This window comes from Mustela nivalis, assembly GCF_964662115.1.
Source record: "Mustela nivalis genome assembly, chromosome: 14".
Classification (NCBI taxonomy): Eukaryota; Metazoa; Chordata; class Mammalia; order Carnivora; family Mustelidae; genus Mustela; species Mustela nivalis.
Window position 1 is genome coordinate 36,252,555 of NC_139033.1, and position 22,496 is coordinate 36,275,050.

The window sequence follows — 22,496 nt, forward strand, 5'->3', positions numbered from 1 at the left end:
GGACCTCATTAAGATGGGTCACTCTGTCCCGCCAAGTACCTCTCACCATGGAGCCCCGGGCTCTCAAAATTCGGTTTATCCTATCGCTTAATATCCTCAGCTATCACAACACTCCAGTGCTAACAGCAGATTCCAAGGCTCCTGTAAAATGCAAAAATGGGTGACAGAGAATGCTCAAGAGCCCTGAATTCTACTGGAATTCTTTAATGACATGATCTTGTCCACCTTGAAATTTCTGCTTCTGGTAAAAGTTACTCATGCACAGTAGGAAATGCACTAGTTCATTTAGAATTTCTTCAATTCTACTGGAGGCTGAGCCTGGGCACCCAACAGACTGACTTGCACAGAAATCACTACAGTTCAATACCTCACACTGGGCTCGTATTTGTTGCATGCCAATCTGATTTTCCTGTGCGCAATACTGAGCATTAAAGTCTAACAATGTAACTGAATTATTCCTTTACGTCCATGTCCTGCCAAAAATCAGCAATTGCATGTGTATTTAAAGGTATTCTCAAGTAATAGGTGTTATTACAAACCTAACAATGGTGACACAGTAAGGAAAATTCTTCTAAGAGCTACAGGAGATCAAAGCTAAACTCGAAGTTGAGCCAGTCTCTGGGGGTCAAGCAAAAACCAGGCAATTGAAGTACACAGTCCTAGCCAAGTCACCCAAAAACGTGAATGCTAAAAATTACTTAAAATAATCAATAAGAGTAACGTATACTTGGCTCAGAGAAACTACTTTTTCCCCTAGATCTTTTAAACTTCTTAAACACGTTCCTTCATCTCTGCCCCCAAATTATATAACGTTTGTTCATTCCTCTGAGTAGAGACCCTTGTGGCAGAGCAGGGTCACCAGTTCATGCTCACGACACAGTAAATCTAGCGCAGCATGTAAAATCTGGTATGGGAAATAGGCAAGAGAGGCGGGCCGTGTGCAAGACCATAATCCACAGCGTAACTGCGTATGGTTCCTGTGACTTCTCTATTCTCCTCCAAACCTATTATTTTACCCAAGTAGTCTAACAAACAAGAAAAGCTGACCAGGAATACAAACATTAAAGGTAGCAATATATTCTAGTAGATGTGCTGCCAAGTAGGCTCCACACCCAGTGTAGAACCCAATGCAGGGCTTAAAGTCATGACCCTGAGATCAAGAACTGAGCAGGGATCAAGAGTTGGATGCTTAACTGACTGAGACACCCAGGTGTCCCAGAAACATATTTTAAATAAAATTAAATGCTCTTTATCGAAGTCTGACACAGTATTCCCAATAAAGCTACATGAAATGAAAAATCATAGTTTTAACTACCTTTGAACAATGTGAGAGGTTTACAGCATGTACAGCTCTGTAGCACGAAGAAGCTGAGCTAATCCAAAAAAGGTATAGTCACCATTATACAAAATGTTGAAACCCCCAGTATTGCTATCATGTCTGATCAAGGGCATCATTACCGTTGGCTCCTCACCACCTGTGACAGTTGATGACCGCGCTCTCCTAGCTGGGGCGCTGGGCTGTTGAATGACAATTCACATCAGTGAAACGCACTTATCAGGAAGACCACCCATTGCTTACTGAATCAGGAATCACTGCTGAGGCCAGTAAGGCAGGTGATATGAATCAGAATCCCTGAAATCCACCCTGTCCAAAGAAAGCTGGGCAACCACTCACTGATGACCGGGAGAAAAAGAGGGACACGATCACCCTCCCACCCAGAGAAGGCTCAGGCTGAAGCCATGATTCGGGGAAAAATGGACTGCAACCTCAGGAATGTGAGAGGTCTTACTTGAAACAACCACTCTGATTTTGCCCCCCTATTGTTAAATAATTAGGCAGACTCTTAAAATCTGCCAAACTCATAATTTGAGTAATTTGGCCACCAGTGATCAGTGAGTGGACAGCTTTACAGAGTACAGGGAAAGAGGGAGGAATCAACAGCTTTCCAGGAGAGTGAGCTCTTTGATAGATAAAATTGACATTGATTTTTGAAAAGGAGGCAAAGTGCCATTAGTTCATCCAGGAAAATCACAGAATCATCAGGTAGAGCAGGATCCCCTTCCCAGGCGATCACAGCCGAGTACTCTGCTCTTTGGGGGAGGCCTGGACTAAACCATCTCAGCAAGGATGCTCTTGGCGCCAAGCCCATTCTATGTGCGCCACAACGGAATGTACCGTACTGACTACTCAGCTCACCAGCACACTCGTGAATTCATTCAGTCACCGTAAAAACCATGGGCAGCAACAGGCTTTGGAATAAAAATGTACACAACAGAAAGATACCATGATTGCAAAAACTTATAAGTGCTATCTTTTTCTCCTTTAACTTCATACACGATAAAGTATTAGTCCCCCCCAAATGAGCAAAGGTTTGTACTAATAAAAAACAAAAACTGGTCAAGGTTCAACAAGCTGAACATGCTAAAACCACAAAATAGTTTCTCCTCCAAAAGAAACAAATTTACAAAAATCTTTTTACTGCATACGCCAAACCTCTCCCAAGGCAGTCCTGGTCTGCCTTCCAATTTGAATATTCATTCTTATTTTTGTCCTATATTGACAAACATTCCTCATTCTCCCGTATTTACTGGTAGTGCTGATCATGGTGGGGGGGTGGGAAATAACAGCCAATTCTTTAGTCAGTAGAGCTGCCTTTCCGGAGAAGGTACAGGTGCTTTGTGGGTTAAGAGTTTAGGCCATTAGTGATGGGAAAGAACCGCTCCCCGCAAACCCAGAAGAGTTCTTCCTGTTCAAAGGGATTCAGAACGGTCTTGAGATACACTCCCTGGAGCACAGCGTTAGTGACTAAATGAAGTTTAAAAAAAGAAAAGAATTATTAAAGCATGCTTCTGGTTAAGTAGTTTAAGTCAGGTAAGCACATCAGAATCTGGTATTCATTTGGGTGGAAAAGCAAAGCGATGCAAAGTTTTTAGCATTTCAGAGCCTTTGTGGCAATAACTCTGAGTTATTAGAAATCCACTCTCCTTGGGCAATTTGCTAGGAAAGCCTAAGGTCTCATTCTGACAGAGAATGGATTTGCACAGGAAAAACTCTTCCTCCGTAGCCCAGATGATTTCAAATACAATCTGCGTCAGGCAACCAGGGACCGGCGGGGGGCGTGGTTACCGGTGGTAGATGAGCCTGCTCGGCGACCGCGTCCGTGACACTGCAGGACCGCAACCTTGAGGACGGCTCTCTCTGCTGAAGGGAGGAAAGGACACGGAACATTATGAAAACACAGGCACAGCAACAAGGTTCGCTGGCTTAAGAAAAGAGGTCCCTCAAGCCTCCCGAGTGCTCTTTGGTATCAAAAGATAATTAAACGAGACACCAGCTCTCCTGAGCCACGCGGTAAGTAATCCAGCAGTCAAGTAATCTTGCATTTTCAAGTGCTTTGGGCGGACTGGAATTCTCACTGGTCCTTGGGAAGGAGGAAGAGCAAAAATAGGAGAGAGGCCAAAACAAGAAAGGGGACTCAAGAGGTCAGTGTAAGGCTCCCGTGCTGCTCTACGAATGGAAACGGGAAGCCAGCAGTCCTTGCTTTGCTCTGGGATGCGCCCGCGGGGTAAGCTCCCGTGAGCCGTGAACAGACGACCAAATACTGACACGTGGTCATCAGACATTGCGTGCACATTTCTACTGACAGGGTCAGCTGGAGTCAAAGTCCAGAGAGCTCAGACACGCTCCTGTGCTACTTCTAAGGCTCACGCATTTATCATTTTGGCTTCCAAATGGAGCTGAAGTCGTACAGAACAGGAATAAGGGAAAATAGAGACGTTAAGCTAGAACATCGAATGTGCGATGTATCATGTTCCTCCGCTCGTTTCTATTAATCTGTATTGTGAGGAAAAATGCCTCACAGGTCCAATCAGGGAACAGCAGTAGGCCACACACACAGGCCACGTGTCTAATCAGCAACTGGTTCACCGGTGGGAGAAGTGTGTGCGTAGCACTCCCTGATTCACGGTATCCTGCAATGGTAAGTGAAGTGGGGTAAAGTCATAGACTCTGCCTCAGTGACGGGGCCCTATTCATGCCCTTCCACGACGGTTAGCGTGAAGGATCCCTTCACTAGAAAAGGGCATGCTACTGTCTTTGAATATGGAGTGACCCTGAGAAGCAAAATCCAAGAGTCCCGTATTCTTTTTTTCCCAAGACATTCTTAATCGCTGAATTAGACTCAAAACAATCTTAAAATAATACAGACTTCAGCACTTGGATCTTTTGTTTGTTTGTTTGTTTGCACTTGGATATTGAAAGTATTTTATGCACCTGAATAATTAAATGCAGGCAGGTACCCATAAAAATAAGTGGAGATACTAACTTAATACTAATGGTGAAGATAATGTTGATTATTTTACTCGGTAGACTAGAGGTGGACACCTGCTGTGGTTCTTGCATCACTTACTACCTTTCATAGGTTTTAAATATGGCTTCGTTGCTTAGGTCATTTCCACAGCAACAGTTTCACCAATGCAAATATCCCCCACATAATTTCTTCCCCTGTCCTTTTAGTATTAAATTTTTTTTATCTCAGTGGTGTTTCTCTAAAAGACATTTACAGTATTTTAATATAAAGCCCCATTAGCTGAGTAATCACATCGACTCATACAATATAGGCCAATGGTGTCTTTAAATGAAAACACCGTAACTGAAGGAGTAATGACTCTGAACACTCACGCGCTTTTACAACTGACGAGGTCGTCCCATCCACTACCGTCTGCTGTGGCTGTAATAACGACTATTTTCCTAGGATGCCATTTTCAGTGGAGTGACTACTATCATTTACTATAACACATCTTTACGTTCAATTTCTTGAGAAACATTCAGACTGCATTTGTTCTCAACTTTATATACAAGCAGGTTTTTTTTCTATGGACTTTTCTGCACGGTTTTGTGTTGGCAAACAGGGAGGACTTCATGCTGCTTCTTACTGGGGCTCGGCCCCATCCTAAGTTTCTAGAAAGAGGCTCCCCAATGGTGGAGAACCCGAGTTCAAATGTTACCCTGAGGTCCTTGCCACAACTTCATAATCCTTCTTAAGGATTTGTTCTCTGGGACTTAAGGGAGGTCTTCTGTCTCCCATTCTAACTTTCTCTTGGATGGGTCCCTTCAACATCATGCCTCATCTGTGACATGAGAATGATGAAGGGTGCAGCAGAGTACACATTAAGAGAACTCATTAAGAGGCCCAATGGCTCAGGTCCCAGTGTGAACTACCTACCACTTTTGGGATGAAGGTACTATTTATGAGCCTTTGGCTGGGAAAAGACATTCAGGGTCATAGCTGGTAAAAACAAAAAAAGTCATGGACTCTTATTTACTTGAGCTCTAACAAATCAAGACAGAGTCTCACCTGCTTGGACTAATTTTGGTATCGTCCTCTTAGGAAAGGCAGAGCTTTGGAAAATATAAGAGTTCTCTGGGAGCTGGCAGAATCTTGATCATTATTTGCACACAAGACTCTCTTAAGGCAGTAAGAAATGGTAAAACATTTGCTCAACTTCTCATTCAAACAGGACCATCACTTACAATCAAAGAACCAAACTGCTCCCCATTGGAGTCTGGAGTGATCTGAAGCCTTCTGCTCAGTTCCTCGGACAGTTCCTGCGGGCTGGTCCGAGACCCTGGAGAGGACGGCGGTGGGGGCAGTGACAGACTGAGGGAGTCCCCAGTGATGTTCACTTCTTCGGAAATGGTCTCCCAAGGCTATCAAGGAACGAGAGACGCAGGGGTCAATGGCAGGAACAAGGGATCCTCTCGTCACCTTGCCCACAACAACCACCAATATATTAACTATAATTAACATTCACCCGGCACTGAGAAGACACACAACCTTTTCTATAACGACAAGGAAGATGTGACTACTACCCTAACTGACAGATGAGAAAACCGAGGCACAGAGTGTAACATGCCAAAGAGGACAGAGGGAGGAAGTGGCAGGGCCAGGCATGGATCCAAGGAAGCCTGGCTCAAGGGGCTGCGTTCTTAACCACTGTCTACCACCACTCCTCCGAGCAGTGACTCACTTCTAGCAGGAGGGACTACATGCATGGGTTAAAATGTTCTCAGGAATGCAGTCACGATTTTCAGGGATTTTCTTTTACTGCTGAGGAGTCAAAATGAAAACAGCAGAGATGCTATAAGCTGTAATTAAAAAGTGCTGTTAAGTAACTTTTAGTGAATTAATCATCATTAATTTTGCTGTTCCAAATTTGAGCACTGGAACATTTTGTGAATGATCCTCTTCCTAACACACGGGCTAGAAAGAATGGATTTTTAGTAAGGAAACTGAGTTGGTTAAGGCTGCATGGAGTTACAGAAATTGCTCATTTGTTGTTCAATTCCCAATTTTTCCTCTAGTGACTTAACATAAATATTTAAGGGGAAAAATAATAAACCTTCCTAAATTCACCCAAATTTGTTTTCTTGGTAATAAATCTCTTTCATGATGATGGCAACAACGCTCAGTGAAAGCTCGTGGTACCCACACAAGTTACAGAGCTCATTCAACCACAGAAACAGGACAACCATGTTGTTATCCAGTGAGATACAGTCAGACTCTGGGGAAAAGTACATTATACAGTGAAAGTATCAAGATTTCCACTATTAGAAACAATGTCACTCCCTTCTGTAATGCACAGACACATGTATTCATCAAACACAACTCCTGTAAGCACTTCCTAAATGAAGGGACACCCTGATGTTCGTCAGTGGGCCAGGAGACCCCGATCGCCTGTTTTTAGACTGCATTTACCTGGAGCAAAACCAAGGACTCGGAAGCAACCTAGGGCACACAAAGATAAGCTGTGCGGAGGCCGCGGGGTCCAGCTTACCTCTGGGCCGTCTCCACCCTCGCCAGGCTCGGGCTCCAGGTCCTCGCTGATGTGCCTGCGGGAGCGGAAGCGCCGGTGCGCGGCCTCCTGGTTGATCTGCCTGATGTTGCTGTCAGACTCGGAGGACACGTCCCTGGGGGTGCGGGGCAAGGGTAAGTGAGCTGGGAGAGCTCGCACTGGTCCCCGGCACCTGGGCCAAAGTCCAGCGCTCTCCAGGGGCCTTCCCCTCACAGACATGTCAGGGTCGTCCTGTGTGACACCGACAACCAGCTGGCCGGTAAATAGGAGAACTCTCCCTGCAAAGCCAGGCTAAGTATAGTTGCAGGTTCATTTCAATCCAACAAATACAGTGTTGAAATGCATCCGGGGTGACGGCTGAGTATTTTTCAGTCATAAACTGCAAAAGGTACTTTAGTATTTAAGAACCACAACCCTGGGGCACCTGGGTGGCTCAGTTGGTTAAGCATCTTGTCTTCAGCTCAGATCATGACCCCAGAGACCTGGGATCATGCCCCATGGGGCTTCCTGCTCAGCAAGGAGTCTGCTTCTCTCTTTCTCCCTCTGCCCTTTCCCACTGCTCATTTTGTCTCTAATAAATAAAATTTTAAAAAGAAAAAAAAAAGAGAGAGAGAGAAATCACAGACCTCCATCCGTTTACTCTAGTGATAAGGCAGGTTTCTCAAAGGACAGGTGACCAGTCTCAGATTTGGGGCCAGTCGGTGGTGACCCTACAAAGAGACTTACAATGCCAAGGCAGTAACTTTTGGTCTTTAACTGGCCAAAGAATAGAAATACGACAAACCCAAAGCTGAGATCTGGAGAAAAGTGCTCCTGGTCCAACATGAATTTTTTTGGTTGCCATGGATTACATTTTTGCTTTAAGATTTTATTTATTTGACAGAGATCACAAGTATGCAGAGAGGCAGGCAGAAAGAGAGGGGGAAGCAGGCTCCCTGCTAAGCGGAGAGCCAGATGTGGAGCTCCATCCCAGGACCCTGAGATCATGACCCGAGCTGAAGGCAGAGGCTTTAACCCACTGAGCCACACAGGCGGCCCCGTGGGTTACATTTTGACAGAATCTCTGAATCAGGACACCGTATTTTTCCCTCTTAAACCACTTTTAAAAATTCACACAAACATCAGGTGGTAACTTCCCAAATAAAGGGAAATTTGAAGAATACTGTAACTTCATGTGCTGTTCCCCCCCCCCCTCCTTTTTTTTTGGTCATGTATCTTAGTTCAGGCTCTGAAAGCATCAATTCAATCTCGAAAATTTTTGCAGTAAATTACAGGCAATCACCGTTTGGAAGAAATACTACTTGCTGGCTTTTAGAGCAGAAGTTTAGGAACAAAATGTTTTTTGGAGAAAACTCAAAACTCTTTGAATAAGACACCCTATTCAGTTAAAAAAAAATTATTGTTGGGACGCCTGGGTGGCTCAGTTGGTTAAGCGGCTGCCTTCGGCTCGGGTCATGATCCCAGCGTCCTGGGATCGAGTCCCGCATCGGGCTCCTTGCTCGGCGGGGAGCCTGCTTCTCCCTCTGCCTCTGTCTGCCTGTGCTCACTCGCTCGTTCTCCCTCTATGCCTGACAAATAAATAAAATCTTTAAAAAAAAAAATTATTGTTGCAAGTTAACCTTTCAAAATATTTGAAAACATTATTTCAGACTAATTGGAAGAGAGTATTAATCAAGGGCCCTCTTCATAGATTCTTCCTAAACACAGGTTTTAAAATATTCAAATATACTCTTTAACTTTTACTATATCCCAATTTAAAAAGCTTGTTGGATCCCTGGAATAGTGAATACCACTGCCTACAAATAAATAGGTGACTCTTGGGGTGCCTGGGTGGCTCAGTGGGTTAAGCATCTGCCTTCAGCTCAGGTCATGATCCCAGGGTCCTGGGATGGAGCCCCACGTTGGGCTTCCTGCTCTGCGGGGAGCCTGCTTCTCCTTCTCCTTCTCCCTCACTTATGCTCTCTGACTCTCTCTCTCTCAAATAAATAAAACCTTATGAATGAGTAAATAAATAACCCCTCAAAGCCCATTTCAGAAATAGTGTTATTTCCAACAAACATCTTTACATAGCTTCTGGTAAACATGGTAATATGGTCAGTTTCCATCTAATCAGCATCAGAATGACAATTCCTTACTGAAATCTGAATCAGTTATGTTCTCCTATACCTGCATACACAATACATAAACTTTGGAACTCTTAACAGAAATAAAAATCTCGCATATTTTCTAGTTCTACTGAACTATAACTAGACTAAAATAGAAAACTGAAATATCTTTGGCTATAGAGAAAATAGTTAAAATCAAGGGACATAGAAGGATACAAATGTATTTCTGAAACCACCAAAACAAAATGATTAAAAAAAAAAAAAAAGACACTTTGTTGGACAGGTTAGAAAAGGTAATATCAACATTTGTGATTTTATGTTGTCATAGTCATTCAATTCAAATTTTTTTTTTAAAGATTTATTGGGGGTGGGGTGGGTAGATGGACACAAGGAGGGGGAAGGGCAGCGAGAGACAGCAAGACTCTCACGCAGACTCCCTTGTGACCTGAGCCGAAGGGTCTCACCAGCTTAACTGACTGAGCCACCCAGGCACCCTATGACGGGCCTATTTTAAAATATTCTATGTATATAAGAGTTTCATCAAAATTGTAAATCTTCACTTGAAAGGCCAATCAACATTTATTCAGTCAACAATGAGTCACTAAGGTGCATGTGCTTTGTGCCAGGTCCTAATGCATACTTGCAAGGCTACAGGGACTTCTGAGAGGTTGAGAAGAAATGAGCTTTTAATACCATGATGCCTACATTTTCTGTCTCTCAGAAGTATATAAAATTCCATTGCTTTGGAAGGACTTACTTTTAAAAGGGGTGCACTTAAAACCAATTATGCAAATCTTTCTTATCCCACCAGCTCATACAATAGTAATCGGTGTGAACCAGAAACAACTAAACAGCACAGAGAAGATACCTCTGATTTTGAAATTCCAAACCTGGGTTTTTACCATCTTTAGTGATAAAGTGGAAATGTTCACACAAAGAAGGTCTTCGGTTATCACTAAGCAACTGAATGTGAGGATTGTTGAAAGTGGAAATTTAAAGAGTCACTAATGGGAAGATGAACGTTTAAAAATATTTCTGAGCTGAAAGATTAAAACAAAAATGACTTTACTGGGGGCAAGCCAATATTTTATCAAACTTATTTCAATATTCTTCAGTCACTGACTTCATTGACATATTCTTCATTTGATATTCATGGGGAAATATAAAAGTGGAAAAAGGCAAGATAAACTAGCAGCTTATCAAGTTCAGTGCCAAGGAAGATCCGCGTGAGATCACTCCCATAGAGGAGTTACTGCACGAGGACAACATTGTTGCTATGACAGAAGATGTACGAAGTTTCAGAAAGAGAGGAAATGGTATTGTTTCAGTCTCAAATTCATCTTCATTTATAACATTAATTTCAATCCTTCAGCAGGTTTTTTTTTTTTCCCCTTCAGCAGGTTTTTAAAATTGTATTTGTTAAAGATTCTGAGAGGAGAAAGACAGAGAAAACACGAGTGGGGGGGCAGAGAGCAAGAGAACCTCAAGCCTGCGCAGAGCCTGCCGTGAGGCTCAGTCCCAGGGACCCCGAGATCATGACCCAAGCTAAAACCAGGACTCCAGTGCTCAGATGGACCGTACCACCCAGGTGCCCCTAAAATTGTGTGTGTGTGTGTGTGTGTGTGTGTGTGTGTGTGTGTGTGTGTTTTACAGTAAAGAGCTTACAGCTAACATTTTAAATAGGGTCAAGGAGAATTCTAACATTAGGGGTGTTTGAAAAGACACCCTCCATCTGGAGAGAGCTGGGAGCATTCTGTCGTTAGCCTTCCATCCTGGAATTCTACATGCAGACCTAGACGGTTCACTAAACCGCGTGCCCGGGATCACTTTCCGAAGTGAGTCATCTGTGCTCATTCATTCAGTTACGAGGCACTTTGCTGAGCTCCTCCTTGGGGCCGGTTGCTTAAGGGGCGGATCTGTGAGGAAGAAAACACCATCCCAGCTCCAAGTTGGCAAGGGGGAGCATTGTGTGCTCCATGCTATGCTGGGGGAAGCTGACCTCTAAGGCAGCCGGAAGAACAGGGGCCTTCCAGCTCTGTTCCGGTCTGGGGCGGGGGTGGGGGGCACATCACCACGTCCACAGGGCAGAGAAGAAAGGGATGAGGCGGCAGCTGTGTAAGGTCCAGCCACTCGACACACTGAAGGTTCATGGCTGTGGGTGGGGGATCTGGCAAGAGACAGGGTGCCGGAGCGTCAAGAACAGCCAGAGGGCAAGGAGCTGTCACCGCGGATTTTTCAGGCGGTTCAAGTTCGGAGTACAGGCCTCATGAACTGGGGAAGACCAGAGTCACTGCGATGGCCTTAACTCTTTGCTTTAGCATAGGGTTTTCAGGGTCGCACTTCCTCAGACAGAGCGAGCTTTTTAATGAAGACACTTGTAGGGGTGTCTGGGTGGCTCAGTCAGTGGAGCATCTGTCTTCGGCTCAGGTCATGACCGAAGGGTCCTGGGATAGAGCCCCCTGTTGGGCTCCCTGCTCAGCAGGGAGCCTGCTTCTCCCTCTGCCTCTATCCCACCCCCCCCACCCTGCCCATGCTCTCAAATAAATAAAAATCTTAAAAAACAAATGAAATTAAAAAATTAAAGAAAAAAAAAAAAGACACTTAATATCAATTTTCTCCCCAAGAGTGTGGCAGTATTCTGTAAACACTGAATTATGAAAGTAGTTATTTTTAATCAGAACAGTACTTTAAAATAATTCCGGAAGGCTTGAGGGTTTCTGGCCAAACCAAGTGAAGTTAAGGAGAGAGCACCTCAAATTCCTGAAACAGTTCAGACAGGGTGAAGAGGTTACTGTAGAAACTAACTCTTCTCTTGTTTTCTAGAAGCCACACCCACTGGAGAGGACGCACGCCCTGGGCCCCACCTGGGCTCTGCTGACATCCTTCCTGGTTTACCCTCTTTGGCAGAGCTGCCTCAGGGATGGGGTCAGTCACGCCACTGACCACTCCCTAAACTACATGTGAACCTGACCTTGGATGAAGAGCTGCATTTTTCCCATGTCCCTCTGGACAATGGATGAGCCAGCCCAGCAGAAATGATCTCTTCTGCTTTGGTTTAGTTCTCTGGGACATTGCCACCACGGTGGTATGCTTACAGAAACATCCGAAGTTTTCTCTCAGGAACTTCCTCATCAGAGTCTCACAACTCTGGGAGGCAGAGAAAGCAAAGATTTCCACTTATATCAAAATAACAGACTTCATTCTGCATGATTATAACGAAGGGGAGTATTTATTACACGTATGTATGGCCATTGATTATTTCTTTGTGAGCTGCCAGTGGTCACTTTTCTAGAGAGGTCATAGCACACTCTGGTCCACAGAATGGTATGTGTCCAGTGATGTGCAGCAAAGGAAGATAACGGCCCCTTCCTTAGGGTATGGCTACTGAGATTCTTGATTCAAGATTCCCGATCATGACATGAAACCAAGCTGATTGGGGGGGGTTGTCCAATAGTCAAATGGCTTAAAACGGTTTCACAATAGCAATGGTGATTGAGCCAAGGGAAATAGTAAAAAATAAAAAGGAAAGAATTAGCTAAACCATTTCCACTCGTATTTCTATGGGAAAAAAAAAAATCACAACAGAAGAAGAGCTCACCATTTGGCTGTTCGGATGCTGACACTGTCCTGTGAATGAGGAGCTGGTCGAGGGCTGACCCAAGACAACTGATCTGCACAGGAACCCACCTGGGGGCTCAGGAAGGACTGGATTCATCTACAACTTAAACGAAACCTGGACCAGACTTCTTGGCTACCTTCCCAACCCACGTGGGGTCGTAAGCAGAATCTCTCTGGAACATCTAAAGGTAAGAGGCTTACTGACAACACCACCATCACACGGCTAATACAGTTGTTTAAAAACCATCATGAGCAAATTTATTCCAGAGTCTGGGTTAAAGAGAGAATGATGTCACTTAATATACTTGTTTTTATTATATATTTAAAATTATAGGGGCGCCTGGGTGGCTCAGTGGATTAAGCCGCTGCCTTCGGCTCAGGTCATGATCTCAGGGTCCTGGGATCAAGTCCCGCATCGGGCTCTCTGCTCAGCAGGGGGCCTGCTTCCCTCTCTCTCTCTGCCTGCCTCTAAGTCTGCTTGTGATTTCTCTCTGTCAAATAAATAAATAAAATCTTAAAAAAAAAAAAAAAAAAAATCTTTTAAAATTATATAACTCATTGATAATTACCCTCCTTGTCTTGGCTGCTAGGGAGCTCAAATCTTCAAAGATAAGTTTTTCCTTTTCCTTTCTTTAATATTTTGCTTTGCTTTTTATTGTACAGTAACAGTTTTTGGTCTTGCTGTATATCATGATTTAAAAGCAAGCTTCTTCAAATCCTTTTTTAATGCAGCTAAGGTTTAACTAGTGTTTATTTTCTACCTTCAAATACGATATTGCTGTGTGAACAAAACAGTAATCAATTCACTACATCCCAGAGGCTGGTGAGGGAACAGAATAAACAGTAATGACTAACTCTGAGCTAGCAACCCTCCCGAAAGTGTCTAGTGAGATCAAGAGGGTGATTTACAAATTTCTGAAATTTGTGTTCCCAAATCAAATAATTAAAGGGAGCAAAAATCCAAAAACTTCAGAGAAAATCGCACAGCCTATCTGCCTGCTGTTTTCCATTGTGGGTTAGTCAGGAAAGGAAGAGGAGTGCGAGGGAAGTGAAAGCGCCACCACCTTTAAGATACACTTAGGAAAAATAACCTCTATTTCACGAGCCTACATAAAAAGACATACAAAATGAACTAGTTCATACTCAGAACAGGTGAACACGAAACAAAGGCAAGAGGTGCTTCTCTAGCACAAGTGAATTCTGACGGGCTCCTGGTAAGACCACACACTTTCTCTGATCCAAGACTAATCACTCTACTTGCCCCAAGGAGCTACCTCGCTCCCCGCTCTGACCCGGTTCCCGTCCACGGGACGGTACTCACATCAGGCTTGGTCGGTGCCACTGAGTGGTCCGGTTGTTGTGGTTGACATAGTAGGTCCGACCGAGATTGTCCACCTTCTCTTCCCAGCCGGGGGGCAGTGGCGGGGGAGGGAGCTCCTCCTGGTGCTGAGAGGCCGAGTCATTGGAGTCCACGACCTCCCAACCATGCTGTGGAATAAAAGCAAATGAAGATCATTGAGGTGGGCCCCGTGGACGTGAGGAGAAACAATCATGGGGTGCTCTGGGCCCTTCCTTGCTCCTTGGCACTCTGGCTTGTTCAGTGGCTTCATGAGCCACATGCGAAGACCGTCTCAAAAAGGGGGGGGGGATCAATTCTAGAAGAGTCTCAAAAAATAATTCTGAGCAATGACCAATTAATTGTGCTGCCTTTGAACGTGACCGCACAGTACAGAGCAACACAGCTTTGAATACATACACAGTGTGTTGATTCCCGTATGTTCTTTCCGCAGATGGGTTTACTCTGACCTGAAGGCCTCCACAGGGCTGTGCAGAACCATGCCAGGGACATGGGTCACGTTACCACTGTTGTCTTTTTGATGCCCCCATAAGGTAAGAGGGAGCCGGGGCGATGAGCCGTACCACGTGTGTGCTCCACCAGAGATCACTGCACAGGGGGCCAGGGGGCCAGGAGGCCAGGAGGCCCAGGCTCTATCACTCCCCAGGCAGGATGGCACCATGACCAACTCCAGAAGCCTGGAAGGCTCCCACTCTGCATTGAGTATGAGCACGAGAGCAGAAGCCCAGGAGCAGCTTTCCACTGAGGCCCTCCCCCCTTGCTGCTTGCCCCATCGACAGGCTTCATGGTACCAGAGTCATGAGTTACATTTTTGCAACACATATTTTAGGCATTAAGTATTCCCTCCTAACATCCCCTAGTAAAGTCACTGGAAAATTAAACTCATTCACGGGTTAGTGCAGTTGGAAAGCTACAAGAGTGTAAAAAATTCCCCGGATTTGAGATAAAAATCGGCCGATGTGCTCATGAAATCTTAACGTTCATACGTCCATGCCCACCACCCGCTTCGCTCCTCCCCATAGAGAGCACATGCACAAGTCAAACACGGCCCGGAAATGTGACCACTTGGCCTGGAGAGGGTTCTGATAACATGCCCGTAACACATAATTCACATATCACGTATATGCCACAGCTGCAAACAGATGTGCAAGTAAGCCCCAGAGAGGCCCCGTTACATGCACATTTTCAGAACAACAGGAAAATCTGTCTAATGCAACAGCACTGTCTGAAGCATGCACGGGGAAGGCAGGCCCCACGATCTAGGCATGGGACCAGGGAGTTACGAAAGGCAGCTAGCCACGCCAGGAGGCAAGAAAAATTCCTCTGGACGGCCACTTCCAAAATGGCTTATCTAGAGGAGAGCTTTCCTAATGCATCACCTGTGGGCCAAACGCATAAGGAACTTGGAAGAGATTTTCTAAATCATTTCATCCGCTTTGAAGCAATTCCAAGCACTCTGAGGAAATTGAAAACGAGCTCAAGTCCAAAGAAATACGAGCATGAGATAGGGTGAGCCGAGCTTCACACAGGCTAGGGGCTGGCCACAAAATGTGGGCACAGCATTTTGTCAAGAGAAGCCTCCTCAATTATGAGTGCTGTGACATAAAATGAGAAGTTTATTTTTTAAATTTATTTATTTTTAAGTGCAGCCAACAACATCAGTAGAGGATCACAGATTCAAAGACCCAGGTACGTTTTTCTATAGTTAAGTTTTATCCAGTTTTATTTCCTTAAATTATAAAGTCTTACATGAAATATTACACGATCTTGGGCAAAGAAAACAGAGGAAGGCCTGCAGCTCTGCAACTTACCTCCATGTCATCTCTCTGCTCACTGTTTTCCTCATCCTGACCTCCGTTTTTCGGCATATAGGCCATTTTCAATCGTAAAAATCCCTTAACTCGAGATTTATGACTGCGTAACGGAAGAGAATTGGTTATAAAGGACATGACTTGGTTACATCTTTCGTATTTATGATGACTTTTAAAAAAAGACACAAAACGAAAAGAATGCGAAGTCCTCCTCAGAGAAAACCAATGACCGAAGCACGAAGGACACCTGCACCCCGAAGCCTCACCTTCTTGGTCTAAGGAGAAAATCCTTAAACGTATAGGGTCGCTCCATGGTTGGATCTTCTGTCTACAGGAAGAAAGAGTAAGATTTCAAAACTCTTGATACTGTTGTATTTTAGATACACCAAAATCGGTCACAGAGAACACACGCCGGTGTTTTAGAACATAGGAAGGTAAAAACAGAGTTGGTTCCTCACCCAGTAGTTGACGGTGAATTATTTTATAGGTCACAAAACTTTACCCAAGATCCACTAGATGTCACTATCAACACCCATTTTTAGGAGCCAACCCCAGCCTTAGACAAATGACAAAATTACAGTCGTCACTGCCAAGTCTAATTTCTAACCACAGGGTGCAGGCCTCCATCTCAATGCTCGTTAATTCTGGAGAACCAGTGGTCACTGATGCCTTCCTGTCCCTGTGATCCAAGAAACCTAAAAATGGAATTAACAGGAAAATATGCCTGTGAAAGCAATTTTGCTTTACATTTAACACTGGAGTATCATATCATTAGCCCAAGATAACTGATTAAGACTATCCGCTCCATGGAGACCATAGCGCCGTTAATCAGCCTCTTGCTGGTGCGTCTTTCATGAAGCTAGGAAAGGTAACTGTGATATTTTTTAAAGAAATCAGTATTCACTGTGCCGAATTCACTGGTCAGAGCAAGAAGGAAGTTGGAAAAATAAATGTTATTATTTCATTAATTTTTAAATACTGTATGTAGCAAAGCCTCAAATGCCTAGGCTCTTTAAAATAAGGTAAAATATTTACTTTTGTAGTGAAAGAGACAAACCATGGTATCATGATGTACTGATTTGTATCGGAGGGATGCATGTATATATTTATACCCGAAATACCTTATGTCATTCCCTACAATAAACTCTAATCGCTTTCTACTCTGCTTACAATAAACTGAACATTCTCTCCTGTATGTCCTACAAGATTAAACATAACCTGGTTCTTAACTACTTGTAACGTCACTGTGAACCAGCCTGTCCATTTGCCCCTTGCTCCAAGGATCCTGGCCTCATCTCTCCTGGTGCACATCATGTCCAATCCTGCCTTTGGTCCTTCTGCTGGACAGCTCTGCCTCCAAATGGCCTCAGCGGGCTCCACTCCGGAACCCAGGTGTGAGATCCCCGGTCATATGCGCAGACACTGCATCCTAACTGCCACCACCTGCTCCCCTTACCACCACCCTCTATCAGAGCATCCCGGTTACCTTCCCCCCTTGTGCCCTCTGAAATTATCTTATTCACTTATTTACTAATTTGTCATCTATCACTCTCAGAATTAAGCTCACGAGGTCGGAGACCTGGATTTGCTCACCAGTAAATCGCTGGTGGCAGAAACACTGCCTGGCACGAAGCAGGCACTTGTATGAGCAGCTGACTGGTTCATCTGATCAAAGCCATGAAAAGTCACTGTTGCTGAAGGAAGTCAATTATACTCTCTGGGCGGTCCACTTTAAGGTGGTCCTGCTAGACATTGTGGAAACATTTTCTAAAGAAAAGGGTTTCCAAATATATACCACTTCTTATGGAAAACCTATTAATCAGAATACTACTGCATTTCTTCCTTTTCTCATTTATTTAACCACAACACGTTTTAGAACAATACCCATGGAAAGACGTGTGGCTACCACCTGGTGCCTGCCCTGAGAGTAACAAGGATGTGTAACAGGGACCGCGGTAGCAATGAGTAACTTCAACTTAAGGTGGAACAGATTCACCCATGTGGAGAGATCACATTCCGTGGGACCTGGGGTGGAGGGCAGGGGCTGATTCTCAACTTGCAGATCAAAATGGTCCGGGTATGTGCGGTCCACGTGGAGATGAACGGGCAAGTGTGGACAGGTGGACCACCGGCAGGAAGGATAGCTCAAGCTGGGAAAATTGGCTACAAGATCCTGCACGAACCAAACTACAGGATCCTTAGCAGGCATGAGGGGGTCTGGGGTCAGCAGAGAGCACAAGAGCCAGTGAGCAGAGGAAAGCACAGAGCTTGCAGAGACTCCCCTGAAAGTGACCCTGTCCACACAACTCCATAGTTCAAATGCCCAACACCACACAGATAAGAGGCAGACTTCCCGGGTCTGTGTCCTGGCCTCGTTACTGGCAGAGCCATGCGGCCAAGGGCAAGTCCCTTACCACTCTGTGCTTCAGTGACCTCATCTAAAAACTGGGGCCGTAACAGGATCTCAGAGTTGTTGTGAATCAAGCAACTGAGTCGGTTTGATGAAGTCCTTGCAAGGGCACCCAGCACACTTCACACACGCTGGCCATTTGTCCCCAGCAGCTAATTCTCATTCTCCTGTCACGTGTGAATACTGTCATCTCCATGTTCTCCAATAAAAGGCAGGGCATTAGATAATGAAAATTCAGGGCGCCTGGGTGGCTCTGTTGGTTAAGCCACTGCCTTGAGCTCAGGTCATGATCCCGGAGTCCCGGCATCGAGCCCAGTACTGGGCTCCCAGCTCCGTGGGGAGTCTGCTTCTCCCTCTGACCTTCTCCCCTCTCATGCTCTCTCTTCCTCTCTCCAATAAATAAATAAGATCTTTAAAAAAAATAATGAAAATTCACCTCCATGGAAATACTTGCATGCGAACAAGATGGTGACCGCCTTAAGAGTGACAGGACTCTTTTTGGCATTACTCAGGGTCCTACCAGATCCTACTGGCTGGAAAAAAGCCCCGTGGAGATTCCCAGGACAGCAGTGGTTAGAAACCATCTCCAACACACAGCTGCCTCCTGTTCCGGGGCACCGCACGTTCCCAAGAACACCTTTTGGACAGACAGCACTTCCACCTTGAAGAACCGCCATCACTGCGAGAAGAACAGCTCTGTGGGCAAATGCAAGCGAGCAGACTTCCCGGGACCCTAGACGCCAAACCAGAAGGCAACCACCAACAGCACACAAGCCTGACACTAGACCCCCCTTCGCGCACCCCCAGAACCCTGACTACCTCACAGATCCAGGCTGCAGACGCAGGGTGTGGCCAAGCAGCGCTGCCAACCTACTATCACTGGCGAGTCACCTCCCTGTCTGGGCGCAGGTAACCTCCTCTGTCAAACGCAGGGTGTGGACAAATGGTGTCAGGCCCCTCTACGCTCTGGGACACTGAATTCTACACACACGAGAAGGAACCATTACCCTGCGACCAGCTGTAAAAAGAAAAGAGGTGCTCATCATCTGAGTTAGGTCCAAGTACGGCCAAGGCACCCGAAACAACGCCACCACTGTGACCGCGCTTCGCTCTAAAGAACTGAAATCCAAACGCTACCCTGAGAGCTCCGAGGAGCACCTGACGACAACAGGAGAAACCGATGTTCTAGAAGAGCTCTCTCCACCCTGGCCTGTTTCCCATGGACAAGAGATTTCGTAGCTGAATGGAGTGGGGTGGTGGGGGGGACTGGGGGCTCAAAGGACAGGAGAGGCACGACGGAAGGAAAAGTCCAGGAAAATCGCAGAAGTGAAAGAGGGAAGCACCTGCCAGAAGATGTCCTTCTGCTGTGAGTACCAGCCTCGGAGCTATTTTGCCTTTAAGTAACTAGTAAAGGCAAGTCATAAAACTTGAAGTCATAAAACGTGAACATGAAAGTCATGAACTTTTTCAAGACCATGACACCGCAGTTCAGAAGCAGATGGAAAAACGGTAGCTGAAGCGCAATCAGGCCTCGCAGCCGGGTTACAGCTGAGCTGACCCAAGCGCACCCCCCCCCGCCCCCCGTGTGGGAACAAACAAACTTGTTTGTTTGTATGACCCTGCCATACAGATGTCAGGCTGGGAGGGGAACCTTCCTAAATTACTGAGTCTCCCCGCCTCTGCACGCCTCCAGCGAGCCCTGCGGCCTGAGTCTCCCAGGTGACGCGCATGTTATCTTGGTGATCTGTGCCTCTGCTCACTGAGCCATGGGGCAGTGACGATGTGGCCTCCCAGAGCAGGATGGACACCCGGGGTCCTCTCCGCACCCGCCCTCCTTTTACAGGTGAAAAGGATTACTACCTTATTAAGGTCACCAAGGCGACTCGCCCATCCCCCAGGTCTGGACCAACAATTCTGGAGATCTTTTAAAGCCTGACCTTTGGAGACTCCTGTGAACATGAACTGATGTTTTCTGAATTCTCAGATCCACCAACCTCATCTACCCTCTCCTGTCGCCCTGCTCCTCTTCCTCACTCCTGCCCTCAAAAGTAAGTAAAACGGACAAGAAGTATGAAAGATGAGTGGCTCATCTAGAATGGGAGCAAAGGACATAGACGTCCCTCCCGTCCCGAGCTCCCGTGTCCTGTTTCCTTTCCATGTTTTCTTCCAGGAATAAAGCTGGACTCTAAGGGCTGAGGAAGGATGAAAAGTAAATCCCAGGTCCAAAAGGACTTGCTTCCCCCTCCGGGAGTATCTGAGGGGTATAAAGCATGGAGAGTTCCACCATCGGAACGGGAAACAAGGTTACTTCCTTCCAGATGAACAACCCTTCCTCTTTCCTAGTTAGGGGACAAGGACAGAGCTGACACAGGCCTCCTCTGGCCACTGTGGTGGTGAACTGAGGTGGTGACACTGGCCTGCGGGGTGCGCCTTGCCGCCCTGCCTCTCTCGAGTGCCTCCGTCACTTGTCACCCTGGCAGAATGCCAACTCAGCCCCTCGCACCAGCCCACAGGGTCCAGCGAGGCCACAGTCCAGGGACCTGATGCCAGGCAGGGGTCCAGGGAGGACCCTCGTGCACCAGGTCCAAGATGCTGAGGTGTTTGTGACTTCCCACGGGCGCCAGTGGAAGGGTCGCTCTGACCCTCCAGACTTCCGGGGGGGCAGGGTGGGGAAGCGGTGTCGGTCAAATGAGAGCTGCCTAGTATAGACAGCTTAGGCAAGCCACTCCTAAGATCCTAAAAGGTTTTACACGGCAACACCAATATCCCCTCGCCAACAGAGCCAACACGCCTCTAGAATTTCATCAAGGAATGAAGGTTCTTCAGTGGACTCAAATCAATTGCTAGGCCTAAAATAGTTATTTTTCAAACATACACGAAACATAAAATAGGATTTAAATTATCAAAAATAATGTTAATGATCACAAGAGATTACACTGAGTTTAGTTCTGCTGTCCTGGATCTTCTCCGTGAAGCTCCTGACTTAGAAAAGGGCTTCATTTAAATTAAGGCAATCTCTTAGACCAGAATCAAGACAGGGAGGATTTATTTTTAAAAGAAATAAAAGTTCATGCTATCTTGTGGCAATAAGATAATGCCTCATTCTTGGTTTAAAATGTCCTAAAATAGGGGCACCTGGGTGGCTCAGGTCATGATCTCAGGGTCATGGGATCGAGCCCCGCATGGGGCTCTCTGCTGAGCAGGGAGCCTGCTTCCTCCTCTCTCTCTCTGCCTGCCTCTCTACTTGTGATCTCTGTATGCCAAATAAATAAATAAAATCTTTAAAAAAAAAGTCATAAAATAAAATGTCTTAAAATAAGTGTGTCTGTCCGCACACATGCACATGAATGCAAATGCAATTAGGTATTTTGTTAATATGGATTTCAAATAATAACAAAAAAATATTTTTTAAGTTTCTATAATTTCAAACATCTGGGCTTTTTATTATAACCTAAATTAAAATTTCTTAGTATATCTGACTTGTAGAGTTAAAAAAAAAAAAAGCCTCAGGTAGGGGGTAAAAAAACAAATGATAAATCACGACGTAAAACCAGTAGGGGTTTGGGCACCCCTCTAACAGCTGGAATTATTATCTGAGGAAAGGGGAATCCAGAATCGTGCTTTTTACCCAAGCCAGGGCAGGGCGCTCGGTTGCACCCTCCCATGGCCATTCAATATGGTGCCATTTGCCACATGTGGCAAAGTTTTTAAATTTAAATTTTAATTAATTAACCTGAAATAATGATAAATGAATGATAAACTGAAACAAATATTATAAATTCAGCTCTGTAGCCATATCGGCTTCATTTCAAAGGCTCAGCTAGCGCACGTGGCTGCTGTCACAACTGACAACGCCGGGCTGCAGGGGGGTGGGGGTGGAGGAAGCTGCTTGCCTGGACACCCCTCCCCCACCCCCCGAAGACCCTGGATCACGTCTGAGAGCAAACAGCTGTGGAGGAGCGCCAGCTCCCTCAGCTCACGGGGCCGCATGAGGTTAATAATCAAAGCCCAGACACCCCCAACCTCTAAAAGACTCGCCTGGCTCAGGAACGGCAAATTCACCACCACGGTACTACGCTACTGCACTCCCTGTCCTTCCTCACTGCTAAGGAGACAATTTTCCTAATCTCTTTTACCTAAACTTTGATGATGTGGACAAAAACTGCCTCTCTAGGCCATAAATGATCGGCCTCGACCATGGTCATGTAGCTATCAAGAGCGACCACCTCTGACTCTACAAAACACAATCAAATGCTGACATCTGTTTCTCCCGGCCACACCTGTGTTCCCCAAAATGTAAGGACACTGTGTGATTTTCCCATGAGCTCCCCTCACGTACC

The 22,496-nt window shown here is 45.6% G+C and overlaps 1 protein-coding gene across 8 annotated transcripts in view; it reads right to left on the reverse strand.

Moving 5' to 3' along the window:
- Window positions 1-22,496, reverse strand: part of NEDD4L (NEDD4 like E3 ubiquitin protein ligase) — a 340,580-nt gene that overhangs the window by 54,767 nt on the left and 263,317 nt on the right. For 5 of the 8 annotated variants that reach the window (XM_082699467.1, XM_082699471.1, XM_082699470.1 and 2 more), the window contains 6 exons: window positions 16,013-16,074; window positions 15,747-15,849; window positions 13,900-14,066; window positions 6,838-6,970; window positions 5,534-5,710; window positions 3,128-3,202 (listed from right to left, as the gene is read on the reverse strand). In XM_082699467.1, the coding sequence (XP_082555593.1) occupies window positions 3,128-3,202; window positions 5,534-5,710; window positions 6,838-6,970; window positions 13,900-14,066; window positions 15,747-15,849; window positions 16,013-16,074 (717 nt within the window). Of the gene's footprint in view, window positions 1-1,458; window positions 1,519-3,127; window positions 3,203-5,533; window positions 5,711-6,837; window positions 6,971-13,899; window positions 14,067-15,746; window positions 15,850-16,012; window positions 16,075-22,496 lie in introns of all 8 variants that reach the window. The other 3 variants (XM_082699466.1, XM_082699468.1, XM_082699469.1) reach the window with 1 other exon arrangement.